The sequence below is a fragment of the Lampetra planeri genome, chromosome 49 (genome assembly GCF_965212315.1).
Source record: "Lampetra planeri chromosome 49, kcLamPlan1.2.h2, whole genome shotgun sequence".
NCBI classification, from domain to species: Eukaryota; Metazoa; Chordata; class Hyperoartia; order Petromyzontiformes; family Petromyzontidae; genus Lampetra; species Lampetra planeri.
In genome coordinates this window covers 774,254-798,843 of record NC_136155.1, presented here as the reverse complement: position 1 = coordinate 798,843, position 24,590 = coordinate 774,254, and the positions used below count along the sequence as shown (strand labels likewise).

The 24,590-nt window shown below is 52.8% G+C and overlaps 1 protein-coding gene across 1 annotated transcript in view; it reads left to right on the top strand.

Annotated features, from left to right (window-relative positions):
- ADAMTSL2 (ADAMTS like 2) overlaps positions 1–24,590 on the top strand; it is a 43,541-nt gene that overhangs the window by 954 nt on the left and 17,997 nt on the right. The window contains 8 exon segments of the mRNA XM_078616050.1: positions 128–279; positions 8,196–8,268; positions 11,485–11,587; positions 12,431–12,576; positions 14,808–14,931; positions 20,238–20,318; positions 21,421–21,596; positions 24,164–24,319. Of these exon segments, the coding sequence (XP_078472176.1) occupies positions 128–279; positions 8,196–8,268; positions 11,485–11,587; positions 12,431–12,576; positions 14,808–14,931; positions 20,238–20,318; positions 21,421–21,596; positions 24,164–24,319 (1,011 nt within the window).

Below are 24,590 nucleotides of genomic sequence, written 5' to 3'. Positions count from 1 at the left end.
TTCGGCTATCCGGCCGCTGCCCAATTCCAGTACGTACGCGCGTGTGTGCGTGTGTGTACGTTGAACTATTTGTTCGCACCGTCCGTAGCCAAGCGCTCTAACCGGAGGTGCGTCCTCGTTCCGGCAGGAGGGAGACGACAGCTCTCCGTCGAGGACACAGCTGGAGGCGATGGCGCAGTGGTGGGGCGAGTGGAGCACGTGGGTGGGCTGCTCGCGCACCTGCGGAGGAGGCGTCATGTCCCAGGAGCGCCACTGCCTGCAGCAGCGACTTGGCGGAGGGTAAATAACTACAAATATCGAACGAAAACATGATTTTTTACCACGTAAGGCCCACATTCAGGAAAGCTACCGAGGCTAACACAAATTATAGCTGAACGAAGCGGCTTTTCATCACGTGGACATTGATGTTGTTTCTAAATGGGGTAGAGAGACACCGCAAACTCCAAATATACCTGCATCAAGGTCGGGATCGAACCCACGACTCCCTGTATAGCAGGCAAGGTAATACACATCTCGCCACCGTGGCGAGATGTGATGTGCATCGAGTAGTGCGAATGGAAATAAAACACTGCGGATGTTTTATTTTTAAACACCGCCAATGTTGGCAAGATTGAGTAATTAGTTTGCACTTGCACAGAACACTGCCGTTGTATACGGCCATGCCATCGTGTGCCACTGCCCCAGCCAAATGTCCTCGGCTCTAAATAACCGACACACACACACTCGCCTGCTTTTTAAAAGTCGTGCAGAAAGTTCCATAAATGATTGCCGGTTGAGTCTTTGGTGGACCCAGTACTGCCCAGCACAACAATAAACAACGCACTTACACGCACACGGGCAGGTCTTGCCAAAGCACACACTTGCTTATTGAGGCTGATAAATACACACAAGACAAAGATCCCCCGTGTAGACTTAGCAGACTCTTGGGGCAAGTGCTGTTCTCGAGCAGCACCTATTAAGGCCGGCACGGCACGCGGAGAACTGGGGTGGGGGGGGGGGCCGGGTAGCCAGCACCACGCCTGCCCGCCTTTGTCTCCCCAGTGCCGATGATTACACACAGCACCAGGTGCTCATTTGACGCCCAGGATCATTTCAGACAATCATCACGTGAGTGTTGGCCGTGAGTGGGAATCGAACTCCAGTTGCCGAGTTCGTAGCGCGGCACGTTAACCGCTACTCTGCCGCTCCCACACAGCAATGAACACACACGTACACACTTACACATTTACACACGTACACATTTACACACACACACACTTACACACACACACTTACACACTTACACACACACACACGTACACACACATTTACACACGTACACACTTACACGTACACACGTACACACTTACACACACACACACGTACACACTTACACACACGTACACACTTACACACACTTACACACACGTACACACTTACACACACACACACACACGTACACTCTTACACACACACACACACACTTACACACATACACGTACACACTTACACGTACACACTTACACACACTTACACACACTTACACACACACACACGTACGTGCCTGAAGTATGGAAGAAAAATAACTTCTTGAGGGAATTCAACAGCCAATACTTAATGACCAGTTCCTGCATATTTGGTGGACAGACTAATAAAATAGCAAGGGCTCTAACTACATTATATTTCAATGTTTGAATGTTACATTACAGTCTGTGAGCGGTACCGCGCGAGCACAACGCTTTGAAGGTGTCGGCTGGGCTAAGATAGAGAGGCCTTCGTGTGCTTTGAGTCCTTTACTAGGACGGGCTGCTTATTAATACACGTGTGTGAGCAACATCGATTTTCGGAACGAGATTTTCAGACACCGATGCTGTGGGTTCGTATTTCTCTCCCTCCTCCATCCTCTTGATGCACGTTTCTTGTCCTCCCCCCGCACCACCGATTCACACGGTTGGCTCCGTAACGGCGCTAAAGAAGTGTATACGTACAGACAGACCTTGAACTTCTTTCGCACCGTACGTAGCCAACCGCGCTAATCGGAGGTGCGGGGGGAAAGACAACAAACTAAACACTGAAAGCAGTTCTAAAGAAATGAGATTTTAATCTAGATTTAAAAGTGCATGTGAGGTTCATGGAGGAATACAAAGGCAAAGTGGTGTTTTGCTTCGTCAGATTCATTATTGATTCCATTCAAGGAGCAGTGCAGAGTCTACTGAAACTTTCTTTGTAGAGAGAATGGAGAAGCTCAGTCGGGCTTGAATATCACTCCGTCAACTTACGTCTCGCACTTCCTTGTGATCAGCTTCACGCAGTGCATTTTATAATCATTGCATTCGTTTATTGCCATCACCAACACAAAAAAGACAAAAATTCCCCCGTACGGCGTTAACAGGCTGTTGGGGCAAGTGCTGTTAGCGAGCACCTGCGAAGGCCGGCACGGCGCACGAGGGGGTGGTTGGCCAGCACCACGCCCGACCGCCTTTATCTCCCGAGTGGCGATGTTTACACACCGCGCCGGGTACTCATTTGAGGCTGAGTCGACCTACGGGAGGCCCAGGACCGGTTCAGACAATCGTCACCAGTGTTGGCCGTGAGTGAAAATCGAACTCGGGTGGCCGGGCTCGTCGCGCAGCGTAGCGCTAACCACCACACCACCGCTCCGGGTGCTTCCTCCCACATATAAACACTCATTGATTGGCTGAGAACATCTCAATACATAGAGGACCGTGGAGCTTGGTGGTGCCGGCTCACCGCCTGGCGACTGCCTTTCCTGCTTGTCCGTGGTTCCTCCTCGCACCTCCGAGTTGTTCTGCCTGTTGAGCGACGACTGCGCACTCGAAGTTGAAATTACTACGGTCGTGGTGATCGGTGTTCGATTCCTGCCCATGGATAACGTCAGTGACACGTGGCATCTGAACCCATCCTGCTCCTCAGTTTGGCTGAGTGCCTGGTGAACCCGCGACTGCCTGCTCTAAAGTACGTGAACACCGGCAACGAGGAGGGCCGGTGGTGTGCTCCTGGCCACACCGTTTCCCCACGTGCTCTATTGCTGAGCCTAATAGGTGCTCGCCAACTGCCCTTTGGGGTCGCCACCTTTCCGTGCTTGAGCCCCGGTACAGCCCAGGAAATTGGCGTCGGCGCGCCGGGCGGCAGGCATTTGGTTTCGTGCCGAGGTCTGGCCACCCCTGTGGCTCTGTTGAACTCCGCGGTCGTAAGCCGCTCGGCTTTGGCACGGCAGGCAAAGTGCCGACCGCGAAACGCGTCTGGGTCTCGTCCCCTCGGGGTGGGAAAGGTGGCAGCCCTGACTGCGCTCGCTTCAACCGCGTAAATGACGCTACGACATCGGGGATCTTTTTTACCTTCTGCGCGCGCGCCGTGCGATTTTGGGCATTCCTCCTCGTGAAACGTGCACGCTCTCGGGGACGCAATCGAGCGATCGAAGCCTCGCAATCAAAACTCCGCACTGAGATCACGAGGAGCGGCGGCGGCGGCGAGGGGGGTTTCGTGTTTCATCGACATCGCGACTCGCATCTCCCCGACAAACAACCGCGGGCCGATGTTCGTGACAGTCAAAACATCGCCTTGTCAGATTTGGGCGTAGTCTACACATTGCCCCCGTGCGGTAACACAACGACGATTGCTGTGTGACGAACTCGGCCTCTTGGCGTGTCTGTAATAGCGCGCCCCTCGTTCAAGGTCACCAGGCGGGGATGCGAAGCGTGACCTGTGTCCTTCACGATAGTGTGCACGACGTCGCGTGCATGTACGTGGAACTTTTTTCGCACCGTACGGAGCCAACTGCGCTAAACTAAAAAACGTAACTAAATTCTATTTCACCAGGTAAGGGCCACCGAGCCACGTAGCTCTTTACCAGAAGCCACCTGGCCATCACAAATGGTAGCTTGATGAAGTGACTTGTCACGTGGTAACGAAGTGGCTTGTCACGTGGTAATGTATAGCGGCCAAATGCTTCAGACGCTTGACGTTTGATTTTTAATTTGAAGGATCCAGAGAAAAATCGACACGGCCACGGGGAGAGAGGAGGCACGCAAACTCCAAATATACAGCAGCAGGCGACAGGGTCGGGATCGTAACCCACGACCTCCTGTAGACCAGGCGAAGGAGTTAACATCTCGAGTTAACCTGGCCAGGTTGCTGGGTCCAGAGCGCAGTGCGCTAACCACTGCACCACCACTCCACGCAGTTGCGTCACTCTGTGCGCACCGACACAAAAAAAACCGTGACGCTGCACGAAGTTGTTTCGTTGTCATCCCTCAACACGCATCGCGCGTGACGTCACGTGGTCAACGCGCGTGACGTCACGCGGCCAACGCGCGTGCGTCCGCGCGTGCTCACGCCAGCTCACTCGTCAGCCGCCGCAGTGAACGCGGCTGTGCGCTCACGGGTACGCGCGTCCCAACTGCGTGCGTACGCACCCACCAGCTGGAGTCACTGTGCGTGCCGTGGGGGGGGGGCTTGGCTAACGAGACCCCAAACAAAGACAAAGATCCTCCCGTATGTAATACACGGGCCTATGGTGAACTTCTTTCGCACCTTACGTTGCCAACCGTGCTAATCGGAGGTGTGGGGAACGACACAAATAAACTTCAAGACTGTTGGGGCGAGTGGGTTGGCCAACCACCACGCCCGGCCGCCTTTGTCTCCCCAGTGGCGATGTTTACACACCGCACCAGGTACTCGTTTGAGGCTGAGTCGACCTAGGGGAGGCCCAGAAACCGGTTCAGATAATCGTCACTTAGTGTTGATGGCCGTGAGCGGGTAATCGAACTCGGGCCGCCGGGTCACTGCAGGGCAGCGTAGCGCGCTAACCGTTGCGCCACCGCTCCCCCGCTCGGGACGCTCGCGAGTGGTACTTTCAGCGTCGCTGCCCTCCACGATGCGACGCGGGCCGTGCGGAGCAGCACCAGGGCAGCACAAGGGCAGCACCAGGGCAGCACAAGGGCAGCACAAGGGCAGCGCTAGGGCAGCACAAGGGCAGCGCAAGGGCATCGCCAGGGCAGCGCACTCGGCGCAGTCGGTGGTGGCCAGAAGCGGGCGGAGAGTGAATGGGCATCGATGGGCGTTTCAAAGTACGGTGTGAGTCAATGAATTTTGAGGACATTGCATCTGTAATTATTATCAGAGCATGTTTGTTTGCACGCTTTACCGCAGGTACGTGTGGTTACGCCAGTACTTGAACATCTTAACACCCAGTGTCGGATTATCGTAGTAGCACAAGTAGCTACATATGTAGTAGTAGCTACGGGCCCGCACTTTCAAGAGCCCCGCGCTAAATTCTTTCAAGCTATCAATTCCGGTTCAGTGATTCTGCACTTGCTCTATTACTATAGTACTATACTGCCTTCAACTTCTACGAACGACCGGGTGTTTAAGGTTAGCGATTTGTCATATTATCTGGCCGTATAGCAAATGAAAAAATAGAATAACTTTTGATTTGAAGCTTTCGTGACTGCAGGAATCCATACTCAGGTTCTTTCGGTAAAGTCACGTGGGTAGAAAATTAATCAATCACGACGTTTCGATCGCAACACAAGCGACTGTCTTCAGGTGAGAGAGAGGGGAAGCTACTGAGACAAGCCTCAGGGTAGGAGGGCGGGGCTAGAGATGATCTCCCTGAGGCTGTGGAAGTGGCCATTGTACTGAGAGACTAGCATGGCAATGTACGAGCTTAGTATGCCGCAGCATCGGTGACTGAGCGAGAAGGACATCCAGCCCGTCAATACAAAGACGTGGGATTGTCCACCACCCTTTAACCCCCACCACTCGCGGAGCTGCCAATAGACGAAGCGTGCTGAACCCATTCGCACCGCTGGGTGGTCAGAGGGCCCCAGTGGCTGCCAGATTGAAGAAACTTGCGCCATCGATCCGGCGAACTCTGGATTGCGATATTCTTAGGTTTTTTCGGTAAAGTCACGTAGGTAAAAAATTAAAATTAATAAAAGTAAAATGAAAATAAAATTAAAATCACGACGTTTCGGAGGCAACACAAGCTTCCGTCTTCAGGTGGAACCGTCACAGCACGACAGCTGTATTACTTGATGCAGCTATCGTGCTGTGACGGTTCCACCTGAAGACGGAAGCTTGTGTTGCCTCCGAAACGTCGTGATTTTTAATTTATTTTTACTTTTATTAATTTTAATTTTTTATCTACGTGACTTTACCGAAAAAAACTAAGAATATGAATCCTTGCAGTCACGAAAGCTTCAAATCTGGATTGCGAGTCCAGTGTGCTCACCATCACAGCACAACAGCATCGCCCATAGGTTGACTCAGACTAAAATGATAACTTATCTCAATGGCGTCATGAGCATCAGTAGAATCATAGAATATATATTTATATAGTGGAGGAATCCGATGATGTAAAGCTCTTTTTCACAGATGTCCAGTGGGGGCAGGTCAGAACGTTACAACAACAAAAAAAATACGATCGGAGTGGCAAAGTGTAGGAAAGGTAAACACATCACTAAAGAACACAAAGCAAACTTAAACAACATTTGCTTTCATCAGGTAAGGCCCACTGAGCTATCAGAAGACACCTGGACACGAATGACAGCTCAACGAAGTGGCTCACCACGTGGACATTTATCGCGGTCAAATACTTAAAAACACTCTAAACGCACCTTCCTCAGCCCAGCGTGCTAACCGTTACAGCACAGCAGCATCACCCCTAGGTTAACTCAGCCTAAAACGATCACCTATTCCCATGGCATCACGAGCATCGCCACTGGTTAGGTAACGATGGGCACGGTGCTGGACGCAGCAGCCACTGGTGCGCGTGCCTGCCCAGCCCTCAGAGATCCTCGCTGAACAAAGCTGCGCGGAGCGAGCAGTCGGGTCGTCGTCTGTGCGGCGTGCGCTTCGATTCGTCTCGACTGTGTTCCCGTCCTGTCGTTCGGCTAGGGTTGCCACCCATACAAGTTCGACCCAGTCACACTCTGGGAAATTGGGCTCGCGTTGTGTTCGCGTGACCTGTACCCAGATCTGCTACCTGTATTTTGTTGCCAGAAAAAGGGGAAAACCTTATTATCATATTTTGGTGCTGGCAAAGGAGGTCCCATGATGTAGCTGCTCACCCCGAGCTCTCATTACTGACAGTGCATTGTCTTTGTGCTGTACACCTTTTGGCGTTCTCTGGTCTAACACCGTTTTGACACTAGGCTCAAAAGAAAGCTGTCTCTGGTGTGGACCAATCAGTTTCAAAGACAATGCATATATTATCAGAGTTTTTTTTTTATTCTGAATTATTGTGGTTAATGCAGACATGATTCCTTGTAAAAGGTTTCAGTTTGGCGTTTTAACATCTCAACACCTGTTTTTGTTGCCAGAAAAAAGGGGAAAACCTATTCTCATACCTGTGTAACAGCTTACATACTGCAGGAGACGAGTTGACGGAGGCAGCACGTATTTATTTATAACACCCTACAGAACAGTCATCTATACAGCCTAGGAACACAGCCTACGGCTACGCGAGCCTGACACCGGCTATGCTCTCAGGTCCTCCGGCTATGTCCTTCCTAGAGGAGGCTCTCTGACCCGACCTAGCCAGGGTGCGGGTCCCAACCACTGGCTCATCAAACCTGGCCCTGATAAGGGCGTCGGGCCGTGAGTACCCAGGGTCTCACCACTGAGCCACACAGAGTCCCGGCCCTGATAAGGCCAGCGGGGCTAGGGGTCCCAGGGTCCTATCTGGCTTGCTCCGTCTTCATTCTTCACTGGCTTCAACGACTCCCCGAGCGCTCATGCGCATCGCCTTATATAGCCCTCAGCCCCCCGAGGGGCGGGGCTAGTGCGGACGTCGGTGTAGCCACCCATGTGCGGACCTTGATGTAGATACCGGCTACGCGATGGCTCGCTACATCCCGGTACGTACCACCTCTACACCTGTATTGTGTTGAGCTTTGTGAACAATAATTCACAGTTTCTTTTTAATGGGGGGGGGGGGGGGGGGGTGGTTAGGCCACGTAATGATCTTGCCAAATTTACTCACGGGACAATTTCACAGTTTCGATTGTAGACCTCAGAGGTCGCAGGGAAACGTGTCCAGGTTTGCTCCACAGCGGAGAAGGTGGCAGCCCCAGCCCCCTGGGTGTGTGGCGTGCGCGCGTTCCGATCCGACGTGGTTTTTTGTTTTTTTGCTTTTTGTTTTGCTGCCTGTGCTGGGTCAAAGTTTAAAGTGATCCCCTGTTTCCTGGCAGGCGTCTGCTCGCGTTGGGAGCCAATAACTTATGCACGGGACCGTCGCGCCGATACCAACTGTGCAATCCGCAGGTAGTTGTCAACGACGCACGCACGCGCACTCACACGCGCACTCACTCACATGCGCGCGTGAACGCACACTCACGTGAACACGCACACTCACATGAACACGCACACTCACGTCCACCAACCTTACACGTCTCGGTAAATTGGTAAAAGGCGCAGCCCTGCAATTTCCTGCCCACACCACTGCTGGCGGGAGGTCCTCAACCAATAGACTCAAGGTTGCCCCTCCTGCTTCTCATTGGTTCTCAACCGGGGGTAGTGGAGACCCTGGGGGGTACCGTGACCCGCTCGTTACCGTCACCCGCTCGTCACCGCGTGCTCCGGGCCGTGAGGCCCTCTGTGTGGGACCGGCTCCCATGGGCTCTAGACCTGCCTCTGTGTGGTGTTTTGTTGTTGTGGGTTTTGTGAGAGGCTGAACTTTTATTTGGTTTGATTTTAAACAACAGCCCACGGCTGGAGACGCCGACTGTTTAAAGGCTGGTTTTTTAAATATTGTGTTTTTTAACGGTCAGATCGTGCGATAACTTTTGAAGTACGAGTTGAAAATTGCGCGCCTATTGACGTGTTTGTGCATTCGAATGCGTACAGCTTGTTTACAGTGAGGCCCTTTTATCAGAATAATAACAAAATGCCCCTTTGCGTTGAGGCCGCCACGGGTTGTTTACACCCCGCCGCCGCCGCTGCCGCGTGGAGTGTGCACGAGGAACTCCTCCTGCTGGTGGAATCACCGTGGCTCTGGCCACGAGGGCTAGGCCACTGACCCCTGCACCTCTCAAATTTCCCGGGTTCAATCCCCAGGTCACCTGGCGAGATCTTTTTGTTAAAAAAAGGAAAGACGCCGACAAAGATGCGAAGCAAAAAAAACCCACAAATCCATCCGCGTCGTCGTCATCTCGCATCGGCGAGCGCCGTCACGGCGGTGTAGGGGTCAGCGACGCGACCCAGAGGTCACCGCCAGGTTCGATTCGATGTCCCGGCGCGGCAGTCGAAACAACGCGCGCGAGTTTCTCAAATCGTCCCCCTGGCCTGTGTCCATCCAGCGGTGTATATGGATGTCACCGCAATTCACTTTGTGTCAGGTTGCCCGTGATGGGGTGAGGTGTGGGTACTCCAGCGTGGAAGTGTAGCAAGGAAAATGTTCTCTAGATAGAGAGCAGAGGTCTCCACGAGAGCTGCCCTCTAGTGGAGACCTTTACACGAGCAAGCACTCTCAGGGCTGCACCTTGACCTTATTATTAATATTAATTCGCCATCTGCACTCGATAAGTGCAATCGTTTACGTGCATGGGGCTTTCTCCGGGCGTTCGCACGCAAAAATAAAAAGATGAGTGATACAACTTTACGTGAGACATTGACCAAGCATCTCATATTTTACTCTCCCCACGTCAATAAATGGCGTTCACGCCTGGGGCGTCGCGTACATCGGCGGGGCGAGGGGAGAGAGAGGTGAAGGGAGAGCGATTATGATTCAGGTTTTGTTAAGTACGTTTGTTTTTCGGAAGCGTTAAATGAGCGCGCATAGAAGCCGAGGGGGCAGCTGAGGGATGGGCAGGGGTGGGGGGAAACGCATTTGCACATTTGCACCGCATTCTATTTTTCTCTGGGTTTGTGTTTCCAAATTTTGAGTGACCTTCATATCAATTTGGCCGGTTTTGGGCAGGGAAAGTCCCGAATGGCACCACTACTTTGTACGAAAGTTTTGTTCACATTGGATCGTGCAAGATATCGTGCCACTCGCCCCCCCTCCCTCGTTACAGACGGACAGAGCTGATTGCAATGAATACTTTGGAAAACGTGAGCGGTGGAATTATGCCGAATGGAATGAGACCAGTGACACACCGCGTGGGTCGATGCAGCGTCTCGATGCGACTGCGTGCGACGACGCTGGGCGCAAGTGGGCACGGTCATCCTGCCGAGAGAAGCCGTGCTGTGGAATATACCAGCAGCCACCGCCGATTGCCACTAAGCGGTGAAGTCACCACAGCGCTTGTTGCAGGCTGGGTGCACCTTGAGACCACGTGAAGTCTCACTGCTGCCAGGAAGCCATGGGGCAGACCCAGGTGCTACATGGGTTGACCGACTGAGATGACTGGCAGATGTGCCAAATCACTGCACTTTAAGTGCCCGGCAACTCCGCTCGTTGTTGTGAGCATAGCTCCTCTGCCCTACGTTGTTGTTGTTGTTGGAGGGCGACTGCCTCCAATTGCCCAGTAGCAGCGTCCTTCACGAGCCTCCTCCACAGAGGCCGATCTTGACACCGCTGTTGCCAGCCATCATGAAGTCAAATCAGCTCCACTGACATGTACACAAACACAATTGTACCATTTAGATCTATTCTGTTCTTGTAAACATGTTCAGAAGGTCAGTGTCAAGGTCTGCTGGCCACAACGAGAGGGCTTTCTGTTAGTACAATGTTTTAGTACGGATTATTAGTGGTTTACTGCAGTGGTTTTCTCAATCATAGCTGTCAACCTATACAGTTTACCGTATTCTTGTACAGGGAAGTTGAGTTTCCAGGTCCATACGGCGTACAGCCGTTTCAATACGGGCAAACATTTGTCTATGTGTTTGTGTTTCTCCCTTGTGGTGATGGGACGTTGTAGGATGAACGTTGAGATTTACAAGGGGCACGGGGTGACCAATACGGTCTGAATTGGTCTGTAATGAGGAAGGGCACTGGAAAGGGCTTGACAGTGGTTAAGTACGGTTTAGTAAAGTGGTTTACTAGGAGTTCACGAACAACAGTTTACTAGTGACTCACTAACCAGTGGTTTAACTCCACGGTGGAGAGTGTTGTCACCATGGCCACAATCGCACTCCTGTGGCTTTTGCCTTTCATTCTCCACTCAGAAAGGAGATGTTGCACAGCGGCCTGTTGACGTTCTGTTAGCGGTGAACGGGTGTCACCACCGGTGTCTCCGAGGAGGAAGGATGCCGGAGCCAGGAGGCGCGGCCATGTTTGGTTTCTGGGATGAGTTGGTGTCCCTTGTTGGATGTCCGCGTTGTTGTGTTGCGCTCGGTTCGCCCGCAGCCTCCTTCCAGGACCTGGGCGAGATGCTAGAACGGTGACAGCACGGGGGGTGAGGGGGGGGACTTGAGTCAGCTGCGAGTTGACGTTGCTGAGATTCATGGTTGAAGATCGATTTGGTGACGGTGGCGGCCGTGAGCGAGATGGCGGTGTGAACTCCCTCGCAGCGTGCGCGCCTCTCGTTCTCGTTGCAGCCCTGCCCGCCCAACAGCCGCGGGTTCCGCGTCGAGCAGTGCTCCGTCTTCAACTCCAAGCCTTACGACGGCAAATATTTACAGTGGATTCCATTTTACCCAGGTGAATGCCCGTGCGTGTGTGTGGTGTGGTGTGTGTGGTGTGTATGGTGTTGTGTGTGTTGTGTGTTTGTGTGTTTGTGAGAGTGGTGTGTGTGTGTGGGGTGTGGTGTGTGTGTGTGGTGTGTGTGTGTGGTGTGTGTATGTGGTGTGTGTGGTGTGTGTGTGTGGTGTGTGTGTGTGGTGTGTGTGTGTGGTGTGTGTGTGTGGTGTGTGTGTGTGGTGTGTGTGTGGTGTGTGTGGTGTGTGTGTGGTGTGTGTGTGTGGTGTGTGTGTATTTGTGTGGTGTGGTGTGTGTGTGTGGTGTGTGTGTGGTGTGTGTGTATGGTGTGTGTGTGTGTGGTGTGTGTGTGTGTGGGACACGGTGGCGTAGCGCTGAGCGCTACGCTGCGCTACGAACCCGGCGACCCGAGTTCGATTCCCGCTCATGGCCAACACCGGTGACAATTATCTGAACCGGCCGTGGGCCTCCCCTAGGTCGACTCGGCCTGAAATGAGTACCCGGTGTGGTGTGTAGTAAACATCGCCACTGGGGAGACAAAGGCGGCCGGGCGTGGTGCTGGCCACCCACCCCCTCTTGTGCCGTGCCGACCATCATAGGTGCTACTCGCTAACAGCACTTGCCCCTACAGTCTGTTGAAGGCTACACGGGGGAATCTTCGTCTTTGTGTGACGCATCTGTGAGCGAGCACTCGCCTGCGTGCGACTCGCTCGCTCACAGCGCTTGACCCCAACAGCAGTTCTGCTCAGGCGACACGCCGGTGGGATGGGATGTTTCAAAGTCTCACCGCGCCCTCCCGCCCGCGTCCACTTGATCGCTCCCTGTGCCGCCGTCTCCCGCGCGCAGACGACTACATCAACATCTCGAACAAGCCGTGCGACCTGCAGTGCACCACGGCCAACGGCGAGAGGCAGCTCATCACGAGGGCGCGGGACGGCACCTCGTGCAAGGACAGGAACTTCCGCGGCGTCTGCATCGCCGGGAAGTGCGAGGTGGGGGCCGCCAGCCGGCAGCACGGACACCACTCACACCACCAAGTTGACTTCACGAGCGAGGCCTCACCGGCGGCCAAGTTTTCAAAACCCAAAGCGTATTATGTGTGTTCATTTTACCCAGGCAAGGCCCGCCTGAGCTACAGTAGGCCCTGTTTTTATCAGAAGCGACCCAGCCATCAAAGACGCTTGGCTCAACCAAGTGGCTTATCAACGTCACGTGGACATGTTACAGCCGCAGCCAAGTGCTCTAAAACGCGTCGATGTCCCGGAGACGAAATCCACGCGACCGCATCGGGTCACGTGACCCGCACTGCGAACTCTGCACGGCGTGAGGAGTTCCGCCACCAGCAGTGAATTGACGACGCGGAAGGTCGCGGAAGGTCGCAGGAAGGCTCACGCGGCATAGCCTCGGCAGGCATGCGCCTCTTCTGCCGAGCTTGAGGTTGTCGTTGATCGGGCGGCACACGCGGTGTGCCCACAAACGTGCGGTAGTCGACCGGCTTCAGATTTTCCTACGTCCCTTCGCGGAGTGGAGTATCGCTGCATGGACGACTACGACGACGCCTCCTGTTATATCAAAACAACGTGTGGTGGTATGGGAGAACATACTGTGCTGTATGTCCCATGCACAGATGGAAAATCCAAAGCACTCCGTTGTGTTTTGGATTTGGGACACCCAATAAATGTTCCGTGGGCTTTTATGGGTGACCGCAGTCACCGCACACTGCGGGAGTGTTTTTGATTTTCCATTTGTGAATCATCGTCGAGTATAACCGCGTCTGACCCTGCCACGGTTAGTGTGGTGGATGTGGTTGAGGCCACCGTGAGCTTCACGGAAGATCTGCCTCGTCGGCTCTCTCACGAGGGGGTGGTTGTTGGTGACTTGCGGCGAACTCCATTGCCGAGCGTCGTCGTCGTTGTCACTGTCAGGGTCCAAGTCGCAGTGTTGAAGGTTCAGCGATAACAGGTCTTGGTGCAGATTCATTCCTGCCGCCAGACACACAGACATCGACTACCAGACTGGATCAAACCTTACAGGTGGCAACCCTATTTCTATGTACGAGCCTGGTATACAGGAGCAGGGGCGGTTTCTTCATTAGGGCGATTGGGCGACGCACCACCAATGTCATTCAACCACAGAGTCACGCTAGCCATCACTGTGCCTCTGGATATAGTCCAATCAGCGTCATGCTACGTTCTGTGGAGTACCGCCTCTTTTTGGGCGATTTCCCTCCAGCTGAGAATCGCCCCGAGTGGCCCCATAGACTTACATTCAAAGATGTTTTTTTTCGAACGGGGGCGCTGCAATGCATTCTCTATGGCTTCCGGGAGGGCTCGCCCTAACGTGCTTACGTCATCATACGTGCTTACGTCATCATACGTAAGCACGTTTCATCCAACAATATAATTTGTCGCCACCTAGTGGAATCTTTAATAAAAGAAACTTGAGTGGTTTGTTTTAATAGTGAGTATAGAAACAAACAAGATGTATTGTAAGAGTCACTTTATTTTTCATTAATATTAAAGAAGTGAAGTTGCCTTTATATGCTTAAGCTGTTCATTTATCCATTGCATGGGTGGACCTTATCCTTATCAATCATCCAGACATTTGCCCCCCCTGAGAGATTTAGCAGGAGCCGCCACTGTACAGGAGGTCGTGGGTTCGACCCTGACGCCTGCTGTGTATTTGGAGTTTGCATGCCTCTCTCCCCGTGGTCGCGTGGATTGTTTTCTGAGTCCTCCACGTTTTTCCCTCCACATTTAAAATCAGCGTGCGCTTAGGGTATTGAATAATGAGCCTCTTCGTTGAGCTATCACTCGTGGCCAGGTCACTTTTATAAAAGAACTAAGCTGTACAGCTCAGTGGGCTGGTAAGATAAATCATAGTTTAAACAGTCCTCGTAGCCAATCCGCTGTTGGATGAGGGGCCTCCCCACGCCACGTGGTCCGTGTGGTTACTTGACCAAACTTCACGCCGGTAAGGTGGAGGTCAGCGTAGAATCGCGCCACAGCACTCGATTTTGCTGCTGTGACGACGAAATGGAACGCGTTGCACTCCCACCTCCTCCAAGACATTTGACCAACGGGGCTCCCTCTCTAAGTGGGGGCCCTTCCACCAGCAGCGTCGTCAGGGCTGCGCCCTCGCCGTGGAGATTCCGATGACGACGATTCTGAGAGCGACGACGACGATGCTGAGCGACGCTCCTGTGGTTTTGTGCCTCCTGCAGGTTGTGGGATGCGACGGAGTTCTCTACTCCTCCAAGCGGGTCGACAAGTGCGGCGTTTGCGGGGGTGACAGCAGCAGCTGCTTGCGAGTGACCGGGAACTACCGCAAAATCAGTAACGACGTCGGTGCGTGTGAGGGCGAGTGTGGAATCAGTAGCGACGTCGGTGCGTGTCACGGCGAGTGTGGAGTCAGTAGCGATGTCGGTGCGTGTCACGGCGAGTGTGGGATCAGTAGCGATGTCGGTGCGTGTGACAGTTTGTGTGCGAGCCGTTGCACCGATGCCACATTGTTCGAACATCAATTTGTTGAAAGAAGCCCCTTTCTGTGGGTGTAGTCGTGCGATCTGTGCATTCTGCTACGATTTGTCAACGCTGGATGTGAGTAGGATGCGTATCTTGGTGGGGTGTATCCTTTTGCATGGTGTCGGTGAGGCCTTCATCCAGCAGTGGATTGAGCACTGTGCCGCCCGGCGGGGTTTACACCCCGGGTCGCGGTTGACGTGACCCATCGCCGATTCCGTGCTCGATCAGTCGAGTGCCTCTTCGCTTGGAAGTGAAGTGGCGGTCACAGATAATACACTTGCTCCTGCCATGGGAATGTGAACTTCCACCACTGGCTCTGCAGGGCTGTAGACGGGAGGGGAGCACCAATGCCTGGTTGCTTGTTTGGAGCAGGATCATGGCTGACATTATGGGTCCCCCCTTGTCGCCAGTGATAGCCAATGTTTTCATGGAGAAATCTGAAACAGATGCCATCCAGACATCCACCCTGCGTCTTTCTCTGTGGAAGAGATATGTGGATGACACTTTCGTCATTTGGCCACATGGCCTCCCAGCAATGAACCCATTCCTAGACCACATAAATTCCAGACACCCATCCATCAAATTTACCATGGAAGTGGAGAAGGATGGCAAGCCACCATTCCTGGATGTTCTGTTTGAGAGGAGGCCCAACGGCTCTTTGGGACATTCTGTTTACAGGAAGGCCAACCACACAGATTCCTACTTGAAGCCTGATTCCCACCACCATCCGGCACAAAATAATTCCCTCATCAAAACACTTTACCATAGGGTCCACTGCATCTCTGACCAACACCACCTGACCAGTGAATTGGAACATGTACATCTGGCCCTCAAGATGTACGGATACTCGGACCGTGCTATCCGCCAAGCTGTTTCTCCCACCATGCAGAAACAACCCCCTGAGACTCCAATCAAAATCATCACGTTGCCATACATAGTAGGCGTTATTAAAAAGATTTCCAAAATTCTAAACAAACACAAGATCTAGGTCCGATTCAATACAGTACACAAAATCCGTGATCTGATCTCATCCGTAAAGGATGTCATTCCTGACTTACAGTACCCCGGTGTCTACAAACTGAGTTGTACCTGCGGTGACTGCTATATCGGGGAGACGAAACGACACATTTCTGACCGAATTCGCGAGCACAAATCAGATTTGAAATACGGCAGAACGAATTATTCGGCCGTAGCTTATCATTGTTTCAACACAGCGGGTTCTCATGATATTGTTTTCTCCGATACCAAAGTACTCTGCAAACCTCCCGGATACTACCAAAGATTTGTCCATGAAGCCATCCAGATATACAAACATAGACACAACTTCAACCGAGAGGATGGTTTCAAATTGAGCAATCATTGGAAAGATGTCATCAACCAAGTCTAACTTTAGCTGCTTTGTAATTTTACAGCCATATCCATTTCTTCCAGTTTATTACTCCCAGCCTGATATACCACCATCACTCGTGCACAAACTCCCCTCCCCTGACATCACAAAATAATACAGATGGTTATCTGTCGGCTTAACTCATGCTAATATCGTGCCCGACCGTCCACACGGCCTGCCACCCCCCCACGACCCCTTGACCCCTCCCCCGCCCAACACCCAATATAAACACGTTGTCTCTTAATAACTCTCTTCATACGCCTCAGTAATTTTGCTGGAGCAGTCTACACCTGATGACGGTTGCTTGTGTTGCTTCCGAAAGTTCGTGATTTAATTTATTTGTTTTCATTTTTATTTATTTTATATTTTTTGCCTACGTGACTTTACCGAAAAAAACCAAAGTATTAATTGTATCGTTCGTATTGTGTGTGTGGGAGGGATGGGCTTTTATTTTCTATTCTTGAAGGATTTACAAGTGGGGATAAAGTGGCAGCTATTTGAACGAAACGACGTGGATTGGAAACCGGGCAGTGGGTTTTTGTCGTTCCAAACGGGGGGGAGGGGGGTGAGGGGCTTGGCAAAATCCTCTTGATCCTCCAGTTACCCCTCCCTCCCTCCCTTGTAAATGAGAAAACACTGGCGTTTTGTCAGCAGTCGTTATATTGATTTTAATGTTCATTTTATTTCGGTTGTCATTTTTTTTCATCAGCTTGCGAAAGTATGCGAATTATAAACTCAAAGGCACTTTGTGTTTGAGTGTGCCAGCCAGCCAGCTGACAGGTCAGCCACGCCAAGGAGAGAGAAGGAGAGGAGAGAGAGGAGAGAGAAAGAGCCAAAAAAAATTGGGCAGTTTAACAAAAGCAGCTGTTGCCTAAGTGGGTCACCCTTCTCTTGCATGCGATTTGCACTTTGTGTGTGCGTGTGTATATGTATGATGGGGAGCGGTGGTGTAGCGGTTAGCGCGCTGCACTATGAACCTGGCGACCCGGGTTCGACTCCCGCTCACGGCCAACACCAGTGACGATGATCTGAACCGGTCCCGGGCCTCCCCTAGGTAGACTCAGCCTCAAATGAGTACCTGGTGTGATGTGTAAACGTCGCCACTAGGGAGACAAAGGCGGCTGGGCGTGGTGTTGGCCACCAACCCCCTCGTGTACTGTTCCGGCCTTCATAAGTGCTCGCTAACAGCACTTGCCCCTACAGTCTGTTAAGGCTACACAGGGGATCTTTGTGTATGTATGTGTGTGTGTATGTGTGTGCTCTTACCGCAGCCTTCGCTCGGAGGTTCGGAGAGCCGTGAGGCGCTGCAAGGATGGGTGGTGGTCGCGGGTTGCTGAGGAGATGCCTCAGTGGCCCGCGATCACAAATCCCTATTTAACTCCATCAAAAAAGTAACCTGCAGCGCCACACTTATTACCATCATTAGGGGAAAGAACGGTGATCCAATCTCCGACCCCCAGGAACAGGTTTGCAGATTTGCTGAGCATTTCTCTGAGGTCCTGGGGGAGGGGAAATCCCTCAGTCAGGAAAACATCGTGGCACTAAGTGGGGATGACCCTACTGAGGCTGCGGTGCCTCAAATATTGGAGGGGGAAGTCACCCCCTGTGAGTGGCTGGCTGAGGTGTCATCCGTTGAGGAAGTACTGAAGGCAATCCAGAGTCTGAGACCAGGAAAGGCACCGGGCAGAGATGATCTTCCAAGCGAAATGCTGAGGGAGGGTGGCGTTTGTGCACAGACTGCCCTACATGACATCATAACAACAGTCTGGACCACTGGATGGGTTCCGCAGGACTGGAAGGATGCCCTGGTGGTCCCCCTCTTTAAGAAGGGGGACCGCACAGACTGTAACAACTACAGGAGCATTTCACTCCTCAGTGTGCAGGGAAAGGTCCTGGCAAGGATTATTCAACATCGCCTTACTAGGCATGCTGAGGAGAGGCTTGCGGAGCCCCAATGCGGTTACAGAAGAGGGCAGTCCTGCACAGATGCCATGTTTTCTGTCCATCTGCTACAGCAGAGGTGTAGGGAATTTCAACATGACCTACATCTCTGCTTCATTGACCTGGTCAATGCCAATGATACCACCAGTAGGCCTGGGCTCTGGGTTGTTCTTCGTTCTTTCGGAGTCCCTGACCCTCTGCTCACGATCATTAAGGACCTTCATGATGGTGAGCTGGCCCGGGTACGTGGCCGGGAGTCAGAGCCATTCCCTGTACACTGTGGGGTGCGACAGGGATGTCTTCTGGCTCCCACATTATTTAACATCTATTTTGACCACGTTGTTCGTGAAGCCTTCGATAGCTGTACCGGGGGAATTTCCATTTGGTACAGATATGATGGGAGGCTGATCGATGCCCGGGTGCGATCAAGGGATGGTTCCCTATTGGTCAACCACGTTATGTAATGCCAATGATTTGGTAATAGCTGCTCATTCAGAGGAGGAGTTGGAGACGCTGCTGCTGAGACTGGAGCGTGCCACTAAGAGGTGGGGCCTTACCATCAGCCCCACCAAAACTAAGCACCTTCCTGGATATTTTGTACCATCGGACACTCCACTCCCACAACTCCCAATCGGTGATGGGGCAGTTGTGGAGAGAGTGGAGAGTTTCCCATACCTGGGCAGTGTGCTTATGACCGGCTCCGGTTTAACAGCAGAGGTCTCACTCCGAATCAGTCGAGCGGCAATATCTTTTCATCGGTTGCGTAACGCTGTGTGGAAGCTACCTGGTCTGTCACTCCGCACGAAGCTTCAGGTCTTCTCGGCCACGGTCATTCCCTCCCTTCTCTACGCTTGCGAAACGTGGACCCCCCTAATGGAGCATCTTCGCAGGTTAGAAACATTTCGGCTGGCCTGCCTACGATCCATCCTGGGTTTAACCAGGCTGGATTGTGTGAGGAGCTCACAAATCCTTGAAAGATCTTGGCAAAGTCCCATCGGTGAGCTCCTCCGGCAGGCAAGGCTGCTTTGGCTGGGTCATGTAGCCCACATGCCCAATCACCGCATGCCTAAACAGCCTTTGTTCGGCCGGATCGAGGGGGCTAAATGGGCGCGGCACGGGCTAGAGAGGAGATGGAGTGATGTGGTACAGGAGGACGTGGAGCTGAGTGGACTTGCTGACGACTGGTACGAGCGGTGTCAATATCGGCCTCTGTGGAGGAGGCTCGTGAAGGACGCTACTGGGCAGTTGTAGGCAGTCGCCCTCCAACATCAACAGAGGGCGGCGGAGCGACGCTCACAACAACGAGCGGAGCGCCGGGAAGCTAAAGCACTGCAAGGTGGCACAGTAGGGGACACAGGTGGTGCATCAGCCAGTCATCTCGGTCATCTCAGTCAGTCGACCCGTGGCACCTGGGTCTGCCCCGTGACCTCCTGCCAGCGGGCGTTCGACACTTCACGTGATCTCAAGGTGCACATGGCCTGGCACAAGCGTCGTGGTGACGTCACCGCCACTTAGTGACGAAAGGCGGTTGTTGTGTGCGTGTGTGCAGACTATGTTTATGTGTGTGTGTATGTGTGTATATGTATGTGTGTGTGTGTGCGTATGTCTATGTATGTGTGTGTGTATGTGTGTGCTTATGTCTATGTGTATGTGTGTGCGTGTGTGCAGGCTATGTCTATGTGTCTATGTGTCGATGTGTGTGTGTATGTGTGTGCTTATGTCTATGTGTATGTGTGTATATGTATGTGTGTGTGTATGTGTGTGCGTATGTCTATGTGTATGTGTGTGTGCGTGTGTGCAGGCTATGTCTATGTGACCAACATCCCGATCGGCGCCACCGACATCCAGGTCATCGAAAAGAAACGCTCGGACAATGTCCTTGGTAACTCTTCTCCATCGCCATCGTCTTCATCATCGTCTTCATCATCATCGTCATCATCATCGTCATCATTGTCTTCATCATCATCGTCACCGTCTTCTTTGCCGTCTTCATCAACGTCGTCATCATCGTCGTCTTCATCGCCGACTTATCGTTGTTTTTTTCGTCAACAGCAGCCATCAGCATTAACAGAGACAGCAGCAGTGGAAGCTTCAGAATTGTTATCACCGTCATTGTCATCATTAGCGGCAGATATTGCATCATCATCACCGTTAGCAGCAGCAGCATAACACTCATACGCAGCGGCACACGTCAGTATTACCAGAAGCAGCTGCATAATTGTCGTCATCAACATTGTCGTCATTAGCAATAGCATTATTATTATCATCATCAGCAGCAGTATCATCACGATCACCATCATCATCATCATCACCAGCAGCAGCAGTATAACGTATTATCACGTGTATGGATGTGGTGGGGAGCGATGGCGCATTGGTTAACGTGCTACACTACGAGCCCAACGACCCGGGTTCGATTGCCCCTCATGGCCAACGTGCTGGGCCGAAGCCTAGGCCAACTCAGCCTTAAGAATGCGTACCTGCTATGGTGTGCAAACATCGCCACTGGGAAGACAAAGGCAGCCAGGCTAAGTGCTGACCACCCACCATCTCGTGCGCTGTGCCGGCTTTCATCGGTGCTACTCGCAAACAGCACTTTCCCCTACAGTCTGTTAAGGCTACACAGGGGACCTTGGTAAAAAAGACTAAACTATTTTAACTTTGCCAAGTAAGGCCCACTGAGCGATATTGCTCTATTTTTTCAGAAGTGAGCTGACCATAAATGGTAGCTCAACGAAGTGGATTATCGCGTGGACAGTTATGGCAGACAAACACTCTATACGTGTGACGTTGATTCTAAATGTGGAGGGAAAAAACGGAGAACCAAAATTCACGCGACCACGGGGAGACACGAAAACTCCAGATATACAGCTGACATCAGGGTCGGTATTAAAGCCACAACCTCCTTCATTCCAGCGAGGTGGTTACCATCTCGCCACCGTGGCGCCCCGTTGCATGTTGTACGTGCGTGGAACTGTATTTATTAGCGCTTGCAGACGACTCTGGGAATTTCTTCATCAACGGAAACTTCATCCTGGACAACCCGAGGAATTTCCGCATGGCCGGGACCGTCTTCAAGTACCGGAGGCCCTCCAACGTGCTCTCGGACGGCTTTGAGTATATCGTGGCTGCGGGGCCCACCACGCAGTCCATCAACGTCATGGTAAACACGTGCCCAGCAGCGTCACGGTAAACAGGTGACCATCAGTGTCACTTTAAACACGTGACCATCAGTGTCACTTTAAACACGTGACCACCAGCGTCACTTTAAACACGTGACCATCAGTGTCACTTTAAACACGTGACCACCAGCGTCACGGTAAACAGGTGACCATCAGTGTCACTTTAAACACGTGACCATCAGTGTCACGGTAAACACGTGACCGCCAGCATCACAGTAAACAGGTGACCATCAGCGTCACAGTAAACAGGTGACCACCAGTGCCACGCTTAAACACGTGACCACCGGCCTTCTTTTATGGCCTCGTCTCTTCACCAGTGTTAGACCAGAGAACGCCGAAGTTCAAGTTCAAGTTCAAGTTCATTTATTAGGTATAGCCCTGTGAGCCATTCAGCTCTTGAATCGGGTGCAACCGCAACAAACAAAAAAAGGCGCAACAGGCGGACAGTACAAAGGCGATGCAACTACCAGAGCACGTTCGTTTGCACGATTTTCCCACAAGTGCGTGTGGCTAATGCAGACGTGATGCCTTGCAATAGCTATCATCTGTTTGATGTTTGAGCATCTTATCGCACAGCTGCCGTGTTATTGCCAGAATGGGTGAAGCCGATCCTTCTGTCATCAATCCCCCGCGTTCGACGCGGTCCAGCTGGCGGCTTAAACGCGTCCAGCCGCTCCGGCATCGATGGGCGGGCCGCGTGCGGTGGGGTAAAGCGTGGGTTGCTCCCACCTCTTCCAAACACCGTGTGATCAGCGTGGAAGAGTAGGCCAAATACCCTCTGGAGGGTGTTTTGTTTTACTACTACTACTGCTCTCGAGCAAGTTGCCTTTCCACGAGCAGTGGCATGAGCACGACCGCCGCCAAAAGGCTTTGGCTGTCACCTTCACCAGGTGACTTTTTGAAAGACTTTCATCTTTGCGTCAGAGGGGTACTGCTCCTGGTACGTACCGACGGTGTGGGTGGACTTCCTTTGCTCCGCTACGTAGCCAACCGTGATCATAATGATCGTGATCATGATTATTATCGGAGGTGCGTCGGGGGCGTGGGGGGGGGGAAGGACGGCAAGCCAGGGTGGTAGATCACGGCAGTGGAGCGTGGCGGTCTGGTCGTTGGTCGATGCTTTGCGATGAAGCCACGCAGGGCTGTGACTCGGGGTGAGCAGTGACTACCATTGTTCTTCATTGGAGAATTGAAGAGAGAGAAAATAAAACACGAAACCCTTTTGGTGTTTAGGAATTATTAAAGCGGTGCGGCGGGGGGGATGGGAGGCAAGGGTTGGAGGTAGGGGGGGCTGCCCTTATTAAATCCGTGCGGAGTGAGAGTTGTGCGTTTCGCGATTGGAGTTGACGTGTTGGGACCATTGGGGTTGCTGGATGGTTTGCAGGCGGCGGGGGAAGAGGGTGGAAAAAATGGTACATTTAAAAATACATTGGAAACGATGTGTAGAATGTTTTTGTTGTTGTTATAAAGGTAAAATGTCTCGCCGTCTGGCACAACCGCCAAATTCTGCGCTCATTTGCGGAGTCCGTCCTTGCGAACGCGACGGCCTTCGGCTTGCGAGTGCGCGGGGTCGGGGGCTGATTGGCATTAATCATGATGGCCATTTATTATTTGGACATGGATAAAAAAAAAGTCCCAGCAGCCCTTCAAAGCGCTCGACGGGTTCGTTGCTGTTGTCACGTGACTCTTTTGCTCAAAGTTGTTTTGCCAATAAAATTTTTTTTTGTCTTCAACTTCTTCTTGCACGGCGCTTGGAAGGAAGTTTTTGTGGCCAATCCTTTGGGCACGAGCAGAAAAAAAATGCGATTTGCTCGCTCATGCCAGACGGCTAGCGGAAGGTCCTCCACTAGAGCCAGAGAGCCCCCTTCGGAAGGAGGTACTTTGGCCTAATCTTCCACTCACACGGAGCTTCACCTGCCGCACGGGCAGATCAAATCGATCAGGCGACCTCCGATCATGCTAACCGTAGAATTCTACGCAAAATGTCGTCCGTCTACGCTGCAACGCGCACCGGTGACGCTGCAGCGGTACCCACTTGGCATGTTCTGTTGGCGTGACAAGCCTCACCGATGGGGTGGTGTTGGGTGAACGACAACATTCATATTCACGCGATCTAACACAACAACAACAACCCTCATTGCGAATAGCAAAGGTCGCGGTTGCCGAGGACGTGCTGAGCTTCAACGTCGAGGTCTCCAGCTCGATTCGGTCTCCCAGTCAGGCCCAGCGATGATCCGGGACTCACCGAGCAAATAAGTCCATCAAGCGAGCGAGCGAGGAGGCGGCGATGTCGGGCAGCGTCGAGGTGGAGCGCGTCGCCGTCGTCATCGCCATCGTCATCTTCATCGTCGTCTTCGTCATCGTCGCCATCGTCATTGTCGTCATCGTCGTCGTCATCGTCGTCGCCGTCGTCATTGTCGTCGTCATCGCCATCGCCGTCGTCATCATCTTCATCATCGTCGTCATTGTCATCATCGTCATCGTCGTCGTCATCACCGTCGTCATCATCGTCGTCTTCGTCATCGCCGCCTCTGTCTCTCCCCCGCAGCTGCTGAACGAGAACGGGCGCATGCAGTATGTGACGTACGAGTTCACGGTGCCGCGCGTGCCCATCACCAAGGCGACGCCGTCGCTGCCCGAGCGGCCGCAGTTCCTGCAGCTGCGCGACGCCGACAACGACGTGGACGACTCCCACGTGCCGGAGGTGCGCTGCTGATGGGGTGGTGGTGATGGGGTGCTGCTGATGGGGTGCTGCTGATGGGGTGGTGGGGTGATGGGTGGTGGGGTGGTGGGGTGCTGCTGATGGGGCGCTGCTGATGGGGTGGTGGTGATGGGGTGGTGGGGTGGTGGGGTGGTGGGGTGCTGATGGGGTGGTGCTGATGGGGTGCTGCTGATGGGGTGATGGGGTGGTGGGGTGGTGGGGTGCTGATGGGGTGGTGCTGATGGGGTGCTGCTGATGGGGTGATGGGGTGGTG